General features: G+C 31.7%; 2 protein-coding genes across 2 annotated transcripts in view; one reads left to right on the top strand and one right to left on the bottom strand.

Moving 5' to 3' along the window:
- Nucleotides 1–9,069, top strand: part of LOC105623837 — a 17,015-nt gene extending 7,946 nt beyond the window's left edge. The window contains exons 4-8 of the mRNA XM_012205211.1: nt 4,779–4,959; nt 5,676–5,810; nt 6,637–7,117; nt 7,568–7,823; nt 8,698–9,069. Coding sequence (XP_012060601.1) covers nt 4,779–4,959; nt 5,676–5,810; nt 6,637–7,117; nt 7,568–7,823; nt 8,698–9,069 — 1,425 coding nt within the window. The remainder of the gene's footprint in view (nt 1–4,778; nt 4,960–5,675; nt 5,811–6,636; nt 7,118–7,567; nt 7,824–8,697) is intronic.
- A 4,231-nt stretch (nt 9,070–13,300) lies between these two features.
- Nucleotides 13,301–13,534, bottom strand: LOC105623838. Its single transcript, XM_012205212.1, has one exon. It carries the CDS (start codon nt 13,532–13,534, stop codon nt 13,301–13,303), a length of 234 nt encoding a protein of 77 aa, XP_012060602.1.
- Between the last annotated feature and the right edge of the window lie 320 nt (nt 13,535–13,854).

Here is a 13,854-nt window from a genome sequence, read left to right on the forward strand (position 1 = left end):
CTCTCTCTCTCTCTCTCTCTCTCTCTCTCTCTCTCTCTCTCTCTCTCTGTCTCTCTCTCTAAAATATTGAATAGAAGAGAGATGATGATAGAATTGAAGAGAAATGCTGATTCATTTCTTTCTAACGATTCATAGGTGCTAAGATCAGGGAATGTGCAATCTATATCTATTACGTCTATATACAATGTAACAATATATCTCCCCAGCAAAATTACTAATTTTTTTGTTTGTTGTGAGACGTATTGTTATAATTAGTCACGTCCTTGAAAATTTCATCGTATCTCACAACAGATCCGATACGGTGGTTGGTTGAATTGTCTGATCGCCGTCACACCAATTACATCTATACAATTACATCACACAGCCGAGAGGATTTTCATGCGAATCCAAGCCGGACACAAACTTCATTTGCGTGTGCCATCCGGAAGAGGGACTTTTTAGTAGTAAATGTCGCTCCTCGAGAAAGTGGTCGGGAGAAACAAAGGGGATCTAGATGGAAAAAGGATCGGGCTCGGTATAAAGCGAAATTCGAAAGCGCGATCTTAATTCGGACAGCGACCTTAATCGGTGAATCAAATTAAGAATTCACGCGGCGGCGTCGACGTTCCGCAAAAGTCGTCCCGCGGAGAAACTCCCATGACCTTCCTCATTAATATTAATGATCGCGGCTGTTACATGCGTGACGCATACTATTTACATCGTATAGGAACAACGCGCGGTCAATTAGGCTAACATCAAGTAGGCGTACGCGATCTCGCCGTAGAAAATCGCAGAATGAATCGTTAAAAAATAATTCTTATATATTATTTTAAATGTCACAATATATATAAAACGCGAAGTGAAACTCTCAATGAATTCTCTTGTCGCTATCATCTCATATTAACGAGTGATATTTTTTATGATCACCGTTTTTATAAACTGATGCCCGGTGTCCAGGCAGTTACGAAATGAGACGATTCGCTGCTCGATATACGTAAACCTATACTCGAGATTCGCGTGTATTAGTTCGTTGAAAAATAATGGTCGATTCACCGTTCGTCGAAATAAACACCGTTCTCTGCTTACATACGTGCAAACAGCGTGACGGCCGTTACACTCGTGTTTTTGTCTAACTACTAAACTAAATCACCGATATAAAGTTTAATTACAGGCTCGAGCAAAAATATATATATTCCAAATCGGCGAAATCAACGAGTTTCTATCATGATTTTTTGTCATGTACAGTTATTTTAATGTGCAAATAATCCACATTTAATAATAAATAGAAAATTGATCAATATATGAATAACACAAATAAACGAAAGAAATGACGATCTTGTTCGATCAAAACAGATCTTTTTTTTGCAAATTCTTTATAATAATTTTAAATGCCCTTTAATATTAATATTATTGATATAAATATTAAAATGTCAATTTGATTTATGATCTTATGTATTCTGATTTCAGTTTAGAACTGTTTTTCAAAATCAATAAATAATTAGCACACAAAATTTGAAAATTTCGCATAAAATGTTCACTCAAAAGTACACTGAAAAAAGAATCTGATTGCATTTATCGGAATTTTAATTGAAAATGGACAAATCAGAATTTTCTAACTTCATAACTGTATATATAAATTTAATATTTTAAAAACACCTCTATCTCCATTAATTTTAAAGAATTGTTCCACTCCTTAAATTAGAAATTGAGTTGATATAAAAAAATATGTTTCTCTTAGATTTTTATGTTTAATATAAATATTTCAAAGAGAATTGTGATTTGTGACAGGTATTATTTTTTAGATGTTTTATCTTTAAAACAAAACGTGATTTTTACCAATCTTGCAATTAAAAAACTTAGTATGAATTTTAAATGTACATATAGGAGCGATAAAACTTTTTTCTTGTTCTTTATTCGATTTCAGTTACAATCGTTTTCTGCAGTAGCTGTTCTCGGCAGAAAATATAATTAGAATATATTTATGTTGTTATAATTAGAATATAAAGGTGTGCGAAGAATTTCTAAGATAAGAATCGAATCAAACCGAATAAACTTGTTCGAAAATGAATCGAATTTGAAATTTTTACATGGAATTGAATCGAATCAAATCTGTTTAATTCGAAAGTAACAGGTTGCTTATTATTGTATCATTACAACATCTGCTTTGATCAAATAAGACCTTTACTTTTTCGTTTTGTATTAATTTACATTTACCTCAAAATTCACCGTTCTTGAGAAACTTCGGATCGATTTCAATCGGTTTCTCGCATATTAAGTAATTGTTATCAGAGCTTTGATCGATCCGAACGTACTTTTAACAAGCGCAATGAGCATGTTTGTGGGCGTTATTCTTTACCAATTGCAATTAAAGTAAAACGTCAATGTATGAGATCAGCGCGTTACTACGATTAAAGTCAGCACTAAAGAAACTCACAGATCGATTAAACGGAGAACAAGTTGCAAAACATTATGTAGTTCTTTTAAGATGTACGAGAATACATATGGGAGAAAAAAAAAGGCTGCGCTCCGTTTATTGTGTCAATCGAAACAATATACTCGAGATAATAGACATATAAATATGCGATTAAACGGAATATTAGTTCAAAATATTAACATCAACAAAATGTAAACAAAAATAATGAAATGGAATATTTTATAAAAAAAATTAATGAAAAATGCCGATATAATCTTGTATCAACTTTACACTGCAAAATTATACGGAATAAGAAATTTAATTTAATTTTTTTTTTTTTTTTCACTATCACTTCCACGTATTCATAATATATTAAAATGCCATTTTATAACGTAAGAACAAGATATATTTTTGCAAAAAATATTTTTACACATATTACGCTAAAGGAATTAATTAAAAGAAGTGCAATATAACAGAAAATTTATTGTGGCAATCATCTCACCAACCGGAGCGATACACATTCGAGAGAAAGAGACGGGAATGAGAATTGCGCGTGTACTTTACACACACTTATACACGTGCGTATATAGTGCCGCTCTATTCTCTAATTAAGGTACAACTAGTTTCGATTTCATACTTCGGACTAGACCGGCCGTTACTCACGTAACCAACAGCGGTACTACCGCACGTTATACCGTTCGTGATAAAATATACACTATATACAGTGGGAGGCAAAAATGTATCAAAGGAACTGAAAGGAAGGCCTTGTTATTTGTTAATTAACGGTAATTTGATTATCTTATTGCGATTAAAAATTTAGTTAACATAAAGTAGCAGTAATAAGTGAAGACAAATAAAATTATTTACACGAATGAATTATCTTGAAAAAGAAACACCTCATTCAAAAGTAAAAAGATACATTTTATTTTCGCACAGAATCATATATATCTATATTCCGAAAATGCGTACTTATATAAAAAGGATATTAAAAAAAAGCCGATTTTTGTCCAAAAAGGTATAAATAAAAGAAATAGTGTTTTTTTATAATACCTTCTGGATACGATAAAGTTATCAAAAAGTTCGTGGCGTTTGAGGAATACGAAAAATAAAAATGTTGAAATTTGAATAAATACATCATGTTTGATGTATTTATTCAGTTACTTAATTTTTGAAGTGAATTTCTCCAAATGCTTTTTAATAATTTTATCATAATCAAATCAAAAATCTATAAAAAAAACACTGTTCCTTTTACAATCTTTTTAAACAGAAATCGATTCCTTTTTTACATCCTCCTTTACAGTTACATAAGGTTTATGTAACAAATAAAATATTTTTTTAATTTATTGGCATCAAACAAAATTAAATTAATCCGTAATTAAGGTTAATTTTCTGTTTGAATAAACATATGAGAGCTTAATCAATTTCTTAAAATTTCTATTAAAGTAAAATCTATGGTTACATTGTAAAACTATAGAAGATTTCAATTTTACGACAAAGAATCTCATTTATCTCATGTTGTTTGCATAAGAATTTAGCAAACAAGATTATCTACCATCGCTCGCTTATCTTTAAATGACATTATAATAATCAACGAAATAGTACGATTCACATAGATACAACATGCGTGTTCAGTGCACGTAAAATTGCGTACATGCTCGCACTACATCATATCGCATTGCATCGTGTATGATGTGCGTACTTTTGAAAGCGCGACCGCGGAGTTTTCACCGCGAATTCTTGCGCGAATCCGTGGTTAAAAACGAAAGTTTTTTTTTTCGCAGTACCTCTGTAAAAGGCCCGCTCGCATATTTCCAACGTATGTCTTCCTATAATCTGCGAGGTACGATCCTTTTTCTCTTATGACGTTAGATATCGCGTGCACGATATCCAGACGCATGTTGAACAATTAGCTGCGTGTAATTGACCCAATCTGAACGATGAACGTATATGGTAGATTCCTCACGGCGAAAGCTGGACCCAATTTCTGAATATAGAATCTTCTTGACACGATTTCTGGTGAAATTTATTAGCGCGAAAAAAAACCCACCGTGGTCTAGAATACCTAGATTGCATTACATTGCATTAGGCGCAACAGATTGCAGAAATACCGTTTTCTATACATTCAACAGTAATGATCACATTTCGATTAATGATTATCGCGCTCATAAGTGTTATTACAAAAATACTCCAAGTAATCGATTAATTTATTACATACTTATTATAACAGTAATCACGTTGTGTGTCGATTACATTATATTATATGTATATATGTATATTACAGATACGATCATATCCTGTTGCAAAATTTATGAAAGTACTTATATAAATTGTATAATATTATTTCGAAACATGATATATGTTAAATTAATTAAATATGATTTCCTAGATCATCTCGATTAGGCCGAGCCTTTTAAAGAATTTCTGCACACCGCAAAATCTGGCAACATGGTTGCCACTGGTGAAGGATACTCTGCTTCCGGTTTTTCTGGCTCTCTTCGATAAGATGTTTTGCCGATACGTGGCCAAGGTGTACACAAAGCAGGATCATGCAAGGAGACTGTCGCACGGTGCGTTTTTTCTAAATAGAGAAATTCTTTGTGTTTCATAATAGAGATCACTACGTGATTTCCATTCTTTCAGTTAAGCAAAAACTGACCTGTCCGTTGTGCGTGGGAAAGTTAAGACTCCATGTAATAATCGTAATATTTGTCCGCACAACAGTGATATTCCGCGCGACAACCATCAATTTTTCGTTAACGACACGCGTTTGAGTAATTCGTCGTATTTTCATTTTTTGCAACATACGTAACTATTTACAGAGTTTCACGGTATTCCCACGATTTACAGCCATTATGGGAGTTTTTTATTAAATTGCTAAAGTTTTTGCATTCTACACATTTTCATTCTAGATATAACGATCATATAACTCTTCCTCTACGACGAAAACGTGAAAAGCGAATTTTTTATCAGATTATTGAGATTAATGGAAAAACTTTTCATGTTTCCGCCTTAAGAGAAAGATTACATAATCACTATTCAAATCTAATTAATGTGAGATGTCAAAAGTAAAATCTAAATATATCGTCAAACGAATCTCGGTATTGCTGTTTCTGAATTAAAGTTTCATAGAAGTAAAAAATTTAACCTTTATTTTCTCAAGAATAAATACCATCTTAAATAAAATGTTGCATTTATTTCAATCAAAGAAAAAACATTCTTACGTCATAGCACTTAAAGCGAAATTTGTCTGTGTAATGAAATTTCTCTGGGATTTCTCTTTCAGGCGGTATAGATGGTAAATTTCGACATTTCGAACAAGATACCGAGTACAAGCTGCAGTTGAACCTCAATCACGGGCTAAAATTCCCTCTGACTAACGGAAGTCTCTACGGACGGTTGCACAGCCATCAGAACAGAGGTGAGTGAGCGAGAACGGATGTCAGTGAGATTTAACGATGCGAAAATATTTCGAGCGCTTGATAGTTCTCTCTCCCGGCCTATATTATTAATTGCGACGTTTCGTGCGGCTTTGTTAATGCACCCATCGAACACTCGGCACGACTACGTTAGAAAGTCCGAGACGAAACCATCTCTCGCGCTCGTCTCTGTTCTATCATATCTATCAGATATATCAAATATTACAGATCACTGTAACGTGAAAAACCGAATGTTTTGATATTCCCGAAAGAGGCTTTCACAAATCGCGATTGTCTCTTTTCTATTACATTTCATTCGTCCAGTCAAATTTAAATCGATTTGATGATAATTTAAAAATCACAATTGTTAAGTGCTCTAAGCGAAATGATAAATAATCTAAGTTATAATTAAAAAATAAATTATTAAATTTTCTAATATGAATGTTTATAATTACTTATTGTAATAATCAGTCTTATGTTCACGTTCTTATATAAGTTTTACTGAAGTATTGTAGCTAAAATGTTAGATACAAATCTGAAAATAATTTCATTACGTCATCAAAATAATTAGGACTGCAATTGATTATTAGAATGTCAAATTTTGTACAATATTGCTCATCATGCTTTCTATGTTAATTATAATTTTGTTATAATAATCTAAATTATTTTTGTATCTAGTTAAATTTTTAGGTACTTCAAAATCATTTTTTTTTCATATAGCGAAAATAAAATATATTTACAATTAATTTAGAATTGTTAATTCATAACTGTTAGATTTTCTGGTATAATTATTTGAATTATTGTGATAATTGTTCTTACGTTTTGCAGCAAAAACTGGCACGATTACTATGGGAATTCAGCAACATTATCCTAAAACGCAACCTATGAATGAAGACGGCAGCTATGCATCTCTCCCAGCAGAACTATCGTCCTTCACGAGTTCGACCTTCGAACCACGTCAGGATAAAATTCCCGAATCGCCGAAGAAGAATCCAGTGGAACCACCACCGTCGGGATACAACAGACGACCGAGACCAAACGAGAACTTGCACGAGCTGGCTGGTAATCGCAGGAAGATCGGCAGCACTGATGTCTTCGGGCAGAACATGGAGAACCTGGTACAACTGGAGGATTCTGCGAATAATCGAAAAATCAAGAATCTAGACGAGATTCGCGAAGAACCATCCAGGCGACACGTTCGGAGCGTCCTCGGTCTGGAGAAGCTAATTCTCGGGCTGGAAAACAATCTTCAAGAGCAGCATTATTCTAGAAACATTCTACGCAGGAATCAAAGCTTCGACCATGCCAGGTGCCACTTACTTGTCGATTCGCCGATTGCTCTCGCGTATCTTTTAGCGTACCTTCACTTTTACCTGTGCCATTAAGCCGCCGTCGCGATACGTGGCAAATGTATAACTGGAAAGTGTGAGACGTGAAGTTTCCCATAAATTATTCAAAATGCATATTTTGACGTACATCATACATGAAGGATGACCTACAATCGTCTCAACTTTTTTTTTTCACGACTTGTAAAATTCATTAAATTGCGATACATTTTTAGATGCATTTATTAATGTGTAATATGTTAGAATATATATATATATATTAAGTATTATTAACGTTTATAAGTTTTATAACTTTTATAAACATTATTTAATATTTCAATTTATAATATATCTCTATCATAATATTTAAGTATATTTTTCATAAATTCTTGTAAAGCTAATGTAAAATAATATCCTTTTTCTTTGATATATAGATATCATCGACCTGTGCTCGACTCGAGAACTTATAATTTAAAAAAAGACGATCTTTTGAAAGAAAATCTTCATTTAAATCTCCATAGACGAGATAGTCATTGCGAAGGATATGATAGCTCTGATGATGAGAGCTGCGATCTGGAGAACGGCGACTTCGACACAATGAGCTCTTGCAGGAGCAGAAGCAGAAGCTGTTGTTCCGTTACCACGGTCGCCAATGATGACTTTGAATATTTTCAACGTAAGGGAACCAAGGTAATTGTATACAATTAAATCTTGCCGTCTTTCAGTAAATTTTTAACAAATATTTTGAAATTTATCCTGAAGCAAATATTAAATTAATTAAGTTCAATATTATCATATCAAATGTCTCATTTTTATTCGTAATTAAATATAATTTGTTTACATTTTATATTACTGTCTTAATTTCGCGGTGAGAATAAAATTTTTTTTAGAATTCTTTATACAATTTTTCAGAACTTCTATATAAATAACTTTAAACTTTTTCAGAATTTCTGTAATAATTTTATAACGTTTTAAAAAATTTCTTAAATTTTTTTATATAAAACGGAATATCTTTAAAAAATAAATCTAAATTTTAAAAAATCTAAAGGGCCTATTTTCTATAACTTCTAATGACTCTAACTCTTACAGAAGAGGCTCTTAAATCTGCTCTGAAATATTTTTTTCAAAGAATTTTTTTAGAATTCTATATATATGAATTCTGAAATATTCTTTAATTTTTAAGATTTTTCATCCCTTTTATAAGAAAATACTAAAGAAAAAATTATAAATATTAAAAAAATTAAGATATTTTTCAAAAATCTTTGTTTTATTAAAAATGTAATGTTTTATTAAGAATTTAAAATACTACAAATTCTTAAAAATATTATTTTTTCATCAGGATAATAATCAATAAATTCAATATTTACCGATAGTGGTTAGAATGACCGGTTTTCTCGAGTTTAATGTTAAACGCAAGAGGATACCAGAGGTACTTTCACGAGAAAATGCATCGTCCTAATAGAAAAATATTCGCCGCTGACAGAGTGATTCGTCGGCCTTTTCACGGCGTTAAAGGCGCACACGCTTACGTAATCCCATATCGTGAGAACGTTCTGTTTTACAGGTGGAGTTGCTGCCCTCGAAGCGAACCAGCGAGGTAAAGGTCAGCATGCGATCTTTCACGCCGCGTATCATAGAGAACGGTACCGAGGATCGAGAGGACAAGAAGTGCGGCAGTAATACGAAGCTGTCCGACACGAAGCCTAGCATACAGTCCTATCATCTAAAAACTAAAAGAATCGTGCCCGGTTATTCGATGAACGACCTAGATAAACTGACTGTTAATAAAAAGATGCCGAATCTCTCGATGGAGAATCTGAAAACTATCCTAAAGAACTCCGACGTGAGTTACCTCGACAATGGCGACATATGCAAACACGATATTGGCGGCTCGGTACCGGACTTCAAAAAGATTTTCGTCACCGAGTTTATATGAAATTGCCACAACATTATATAAAGACTGCATCATTTGTCCTTGTGATGTTAGCAGCGGCATGTCAACAGATGTAAATGATTTACTTTGTGAGATTTGTAATCTATACTGGAGCGAGCCTTCCTCTGTACTAATTAAACTATAGAAAACCGTAACGAATAGAGAAAAAGATGGCATACAAAACTTGTCTTTCTTATGCACTGAAAAAAAAATTGTTCGTTTGACTGCATTAATTTAATCCGTCTTTATTTCTTTCATTAGAACATGTATGTATTTAAGTAAAATCTAATATGTTTGACTTAAATACGTACATTCTTCTTTGAAAAGAATAAAAATGAACTAAATTAATTAATATTCAAGTGAATTTTTTTAGTGTGATAAAACAGTTTTAGTTAATCGATAAATTCCTGACAAAGAAAACTGTACAATCTTTGGCTCAGAATGTCATTGTTTAAGAAACACTCCCACTTCTTATTGGTTCGATGGCTTATTCCAATATACTATTAGGCTCACTGACTTTGTACAGCCGAGAAATATTATTCTTCTTGGCGCAAATGTATGTATAAAAAATATTATTGTAAATTTTTTCATTTTTTTGAAGGATTGTGTTAATAATGGAATTGAGAAAAAGTACATAAATTAGAGCATTAAGGTGATAACAATTTTAACAGAGAAAATGATTGATAAATCCCTCCATCAATCAAGTTGGACTTTGAAGGCACAATCGAATTTTTGAATTTTATGAATTTCGAATTAAAAATTTAAATTCTGTAAGAAATGAGTAAAAAAAATACAATATAAAATACTTATGATAAAATACCTTATTATGATAAAGTAAAAACTCATTAAAATTTTCACAGTCAAAGATTTTTCAGATTTTTATATTGGAACAATATAAAAACCTACATTGAAACTCAAAGATTCAGGTTGCTGACGAAAGATGTAAAAAATTTTTAGTCGAGAAATATCTAGAACTAGCGCACATTGTGCATATTTTTAAGACACGAAAAATCGTTCTTTTGTTTCTGTAACGCGAAAATTGTATTTTTTTATCAAATAATTAGTTTTTTAATTATATCTCATTTTTTCGGACTTATTATTAATTGTAAGCTGCGATTAATATGTTACAGATATGTAATTATTGTAGACGCAATTATTGTAGACGCTCACACAGTATTGTGCCTATTTTTGTAAAAATGCTGTAAAATACTTGACAATATGTAGTGAATTTATCTAGGAGACGGGGAGTTGATTATATATAAAGGTTACTTGTAAATATTTTGTATATTTGTACTACAATATTTAATATAATAGTTATGTACATGTATACAATTATTAGTCGCGTGTCACGACTTAATCCTATAATATTTAATTGTCGTGGAAATGACAAGCAAATTGTATAAATTAATCGTAAATATATTTTACCTCTGGGTTTTTGTGTAAGGAGATCGAATTTTAATTTATTACCTTTGCATATCATAGCATTATTTCATAGCAAGACTAAAGATAATGAACTTAAAACCTCTGTCTCAAGTTTTCTTTATTTTTTGCACTAAAATATTTTTTTCATCTTTATATAATATAATATTATAAAGATATTAAATCTTTAGAGATATTAAATCTTTTCTAATGTCTCTGAATTCATCAAACACAATACTTATCACGGTGATCGATAATACGCAACACTGAAGTTTCAAATAAATATAATTCATTTTATTGAACTGATTCCCTTACAGTTCGTTTTTAAAACGCTATCTCTCAATCATTCAATTACAATCGTAATCTTTCGGAATTGGTGACAATCATAATTATAATTATTATTTGCTTCAGCCTCTCGCGCATAATCTTTCTCTATATATAATACATAGAGTGAATATAGCTCATCGCTGGCAAGATTGAGCATAGCCAATGTCGCATGAGCTCATGCGACTGATTAGAGATACGCCTTCCATCGTCTATCGCGTGATAGCGAGCGAATCATCGCCGTTGTCGTAATTGCTTAATTAAATGATCTATCCTATTCTTCCACGATTTATGCACACATTGTTGACTAGTAATACACAGTTTGGCATCGTTAATTGTATTTTTATCTACGATTGCATTAGTCAGCGTAGAAACGCAGTGCGCTTATTTTTACATTAATCCACATTCGCTAACTATTACGTATAATTGCTAACAAATATCGGCAGAATCTTTTTCTTCAAAAATTAAAGATGGCTGTATTTTCATCAAATATATAGTGAATATTCTATATCAATGTTAACAATTAACAAATTAATAACAAATTAATTTGTAAAATTTTATCTCAAAAGCATTTAATTTCTTTGCTTCTCACAGTACACTGCATGTACACTGAGAGAAAAAAAATGATACTATAATTTAACTGTAGTTTACAGGCATTTTTTGTGTCGTCTCTATAAATTTTTTGAGGTAGAGAACTAATAATATAATTATTTTTACTAACATTATAACAATAATAATTATAAGAATGAAGTTCCTGTCATCATAATTACTGTATCATGTAATTATATATATATATATGGATAGAAAGAAGGTTTCGCTGAGCTAAAAATTTTAGTTAAATTTAAAAATAATTTTGTTTGTACTATCAAAATAATTATGTAGAACAGTCGCAAAAATTTTTGCAGCATTGCCATCAACGCTTAAGCATTCTATAAATAATTATTTTGATAGTTTAACAAAATTATTATCAGATTATATCAGTTAAATTTTTAAATATTTTAACAAATGTTCTTTCTATGTAATTACAATATTAAACACTTTTCTCTCAATATACATTTGCTGCTATTATTACACAATTCAATTTTATTTCCGCTTAAAAATGTGATATATATTAGAGTAATGCTTAGCTTGTTAATACAATTTGGACTTCGACGTTAATGAGGACATATGCGTGTCTTCTTTAATTTCGAGACTAGCTGTTTGGAGTTCTTCAAGGATACTCGTACGTAACGATACTTGCTTCACGTATAAACTTATGAAAGCATTCGTCTCCCAGAACCATTAAACTCCCCTCATGCGGATCTAAAAATAGTGTGTGCTCGACGTCGAACTATAATACACAGCCACGTTAACCGCGTCAAACTGCGCTCTTACATCCTACTCTCGACGTCACATAGCAATTTCAATATATCAAAAAATATCCATCAAAACTTGAATATGCATGTAACATCATTCATCTACAGAGGGAAAACGGAGTGAGTGTCAACTGACTATTTACTGTTAACATATTAATGAGTATTATTTTTTTAACAATAATTACTTAGATAACACATAACAGCCCATGAATTTACATTTTAGGATCATTGACTGAACGAACGTAATCGTTTCGTAATTTTTAGAAGCTGAGTACAAATTCGTTTTCAAAATTTAGCTATCACGTCATAATTTTAGGAAAAGTGACGTCAAATGAAGTCACAAAAAGAGAATGATTTTAAAGGTTTTTATGACGTTGTAACCGACAGCTAATTTATTTTTTAAACTTTGTTAATGCCACGCAAAAAGCACTTTTCAACTTTTAGTTTAAAATGCATTTTGTTTCACATTTCAGTACAATTTTTTTTATTTTTAAGATTAGCAACTTAATTAAATACTTATTGTATTTTTTGTTTCAATTTCATATTGTTTTTTTATTTAATATGATTACATTGTACTATATAATCATACTTTACATATAATTAATTATTTTCCAAAGATGCTTTTTTTTCTGTTATATGAGAACTATTTTTAAATTTCTATATCTCAAAAACAAAAAATTATACTGAAATGAAACAGAATGCATTTTATTGCAAAAATAAAAGTTGAGATTTTTGCATGGCAAACTTTACAAAATTAAAAAAAGAATTTGCTGTCGATTAAAATAATTGAAACAAATTTTTATCTTAAAATAATGTAATAAACTAATGTAATAATTACTATCTTCTAATGACTTTTTTGTAAAGATAATTAATTCTCTGGGAATCTATAAAGTAATAGCCTATATTATTTCATTCTATAAAAAAATAATGCAAGTATCATTTTCATTTCTTTCGAAAAATTATGCTAAATCCTTGTTTCATTCAGATTCATCATATAGATCCATCATACTCAAAGAGTATTACGACGTTGCGACTCGTGAATTCTACACCACTGCTCAAAAGTGATTTGATACTGGCTGACACTTTGGTACAGGAACGCGCGAGAAATTCTCACTCGCGCCTGATCGATCCGCCGATCAATGAGTGACGTAGACGAGATCACTACCACGGAAGATCGCCTCGATCATGGACTTCCGGTTGAATTCACCACCCCGGGACTCCATCGCGGCTACTAATCGCTGGTATCGGTTCCAGGCGGTCACCGACGCCACTTCCTCTTCCGGCCGGTCCTTAATCTTCTCGTATACGTCGCTGCCATTGTCGACCGCAGCTTCGGAAGTCTGACACACAGCTTCTGCATCCGGTATCATCTACGAAGTTGCGATCGAATGATTCGATATCATTGGAATTCTTCATGATCGATGGCGCGGGAAATTATTGCGCTCATCGTTTTATTATTAATTCCAGGAAATTCCTAGAGATTGCGAGATTTTTATTACTCTTTTTTTATCACGCGTCTATAAATATCCATCTCATGTAAAATGCAACATAAAGACATTGAAAAATTATATGCTATTACCGACAAATTAAAGGCAGAAATTATCAATTTGTCCAACTGAAACGTCAAGAAATGTCGAAGTGATTTTTTTTCTTAAATTTGATTAATGAAATTCTTTTACTTTGCAACGGC

This window comes from Atta cephalotes (genome assembly GCF_000143395.1).
Source record: "Atta cephalotes unplaced genomic scaffold scaffold00065, whole genome shotgun sequence".
NCBI classification, from domain to species: domain Eukaryota; kingdom Metazoa; phylum Arthropoda; class Insecta; order Hymenoptera; family Formicidae; genus Atta; species Atta cephalotes.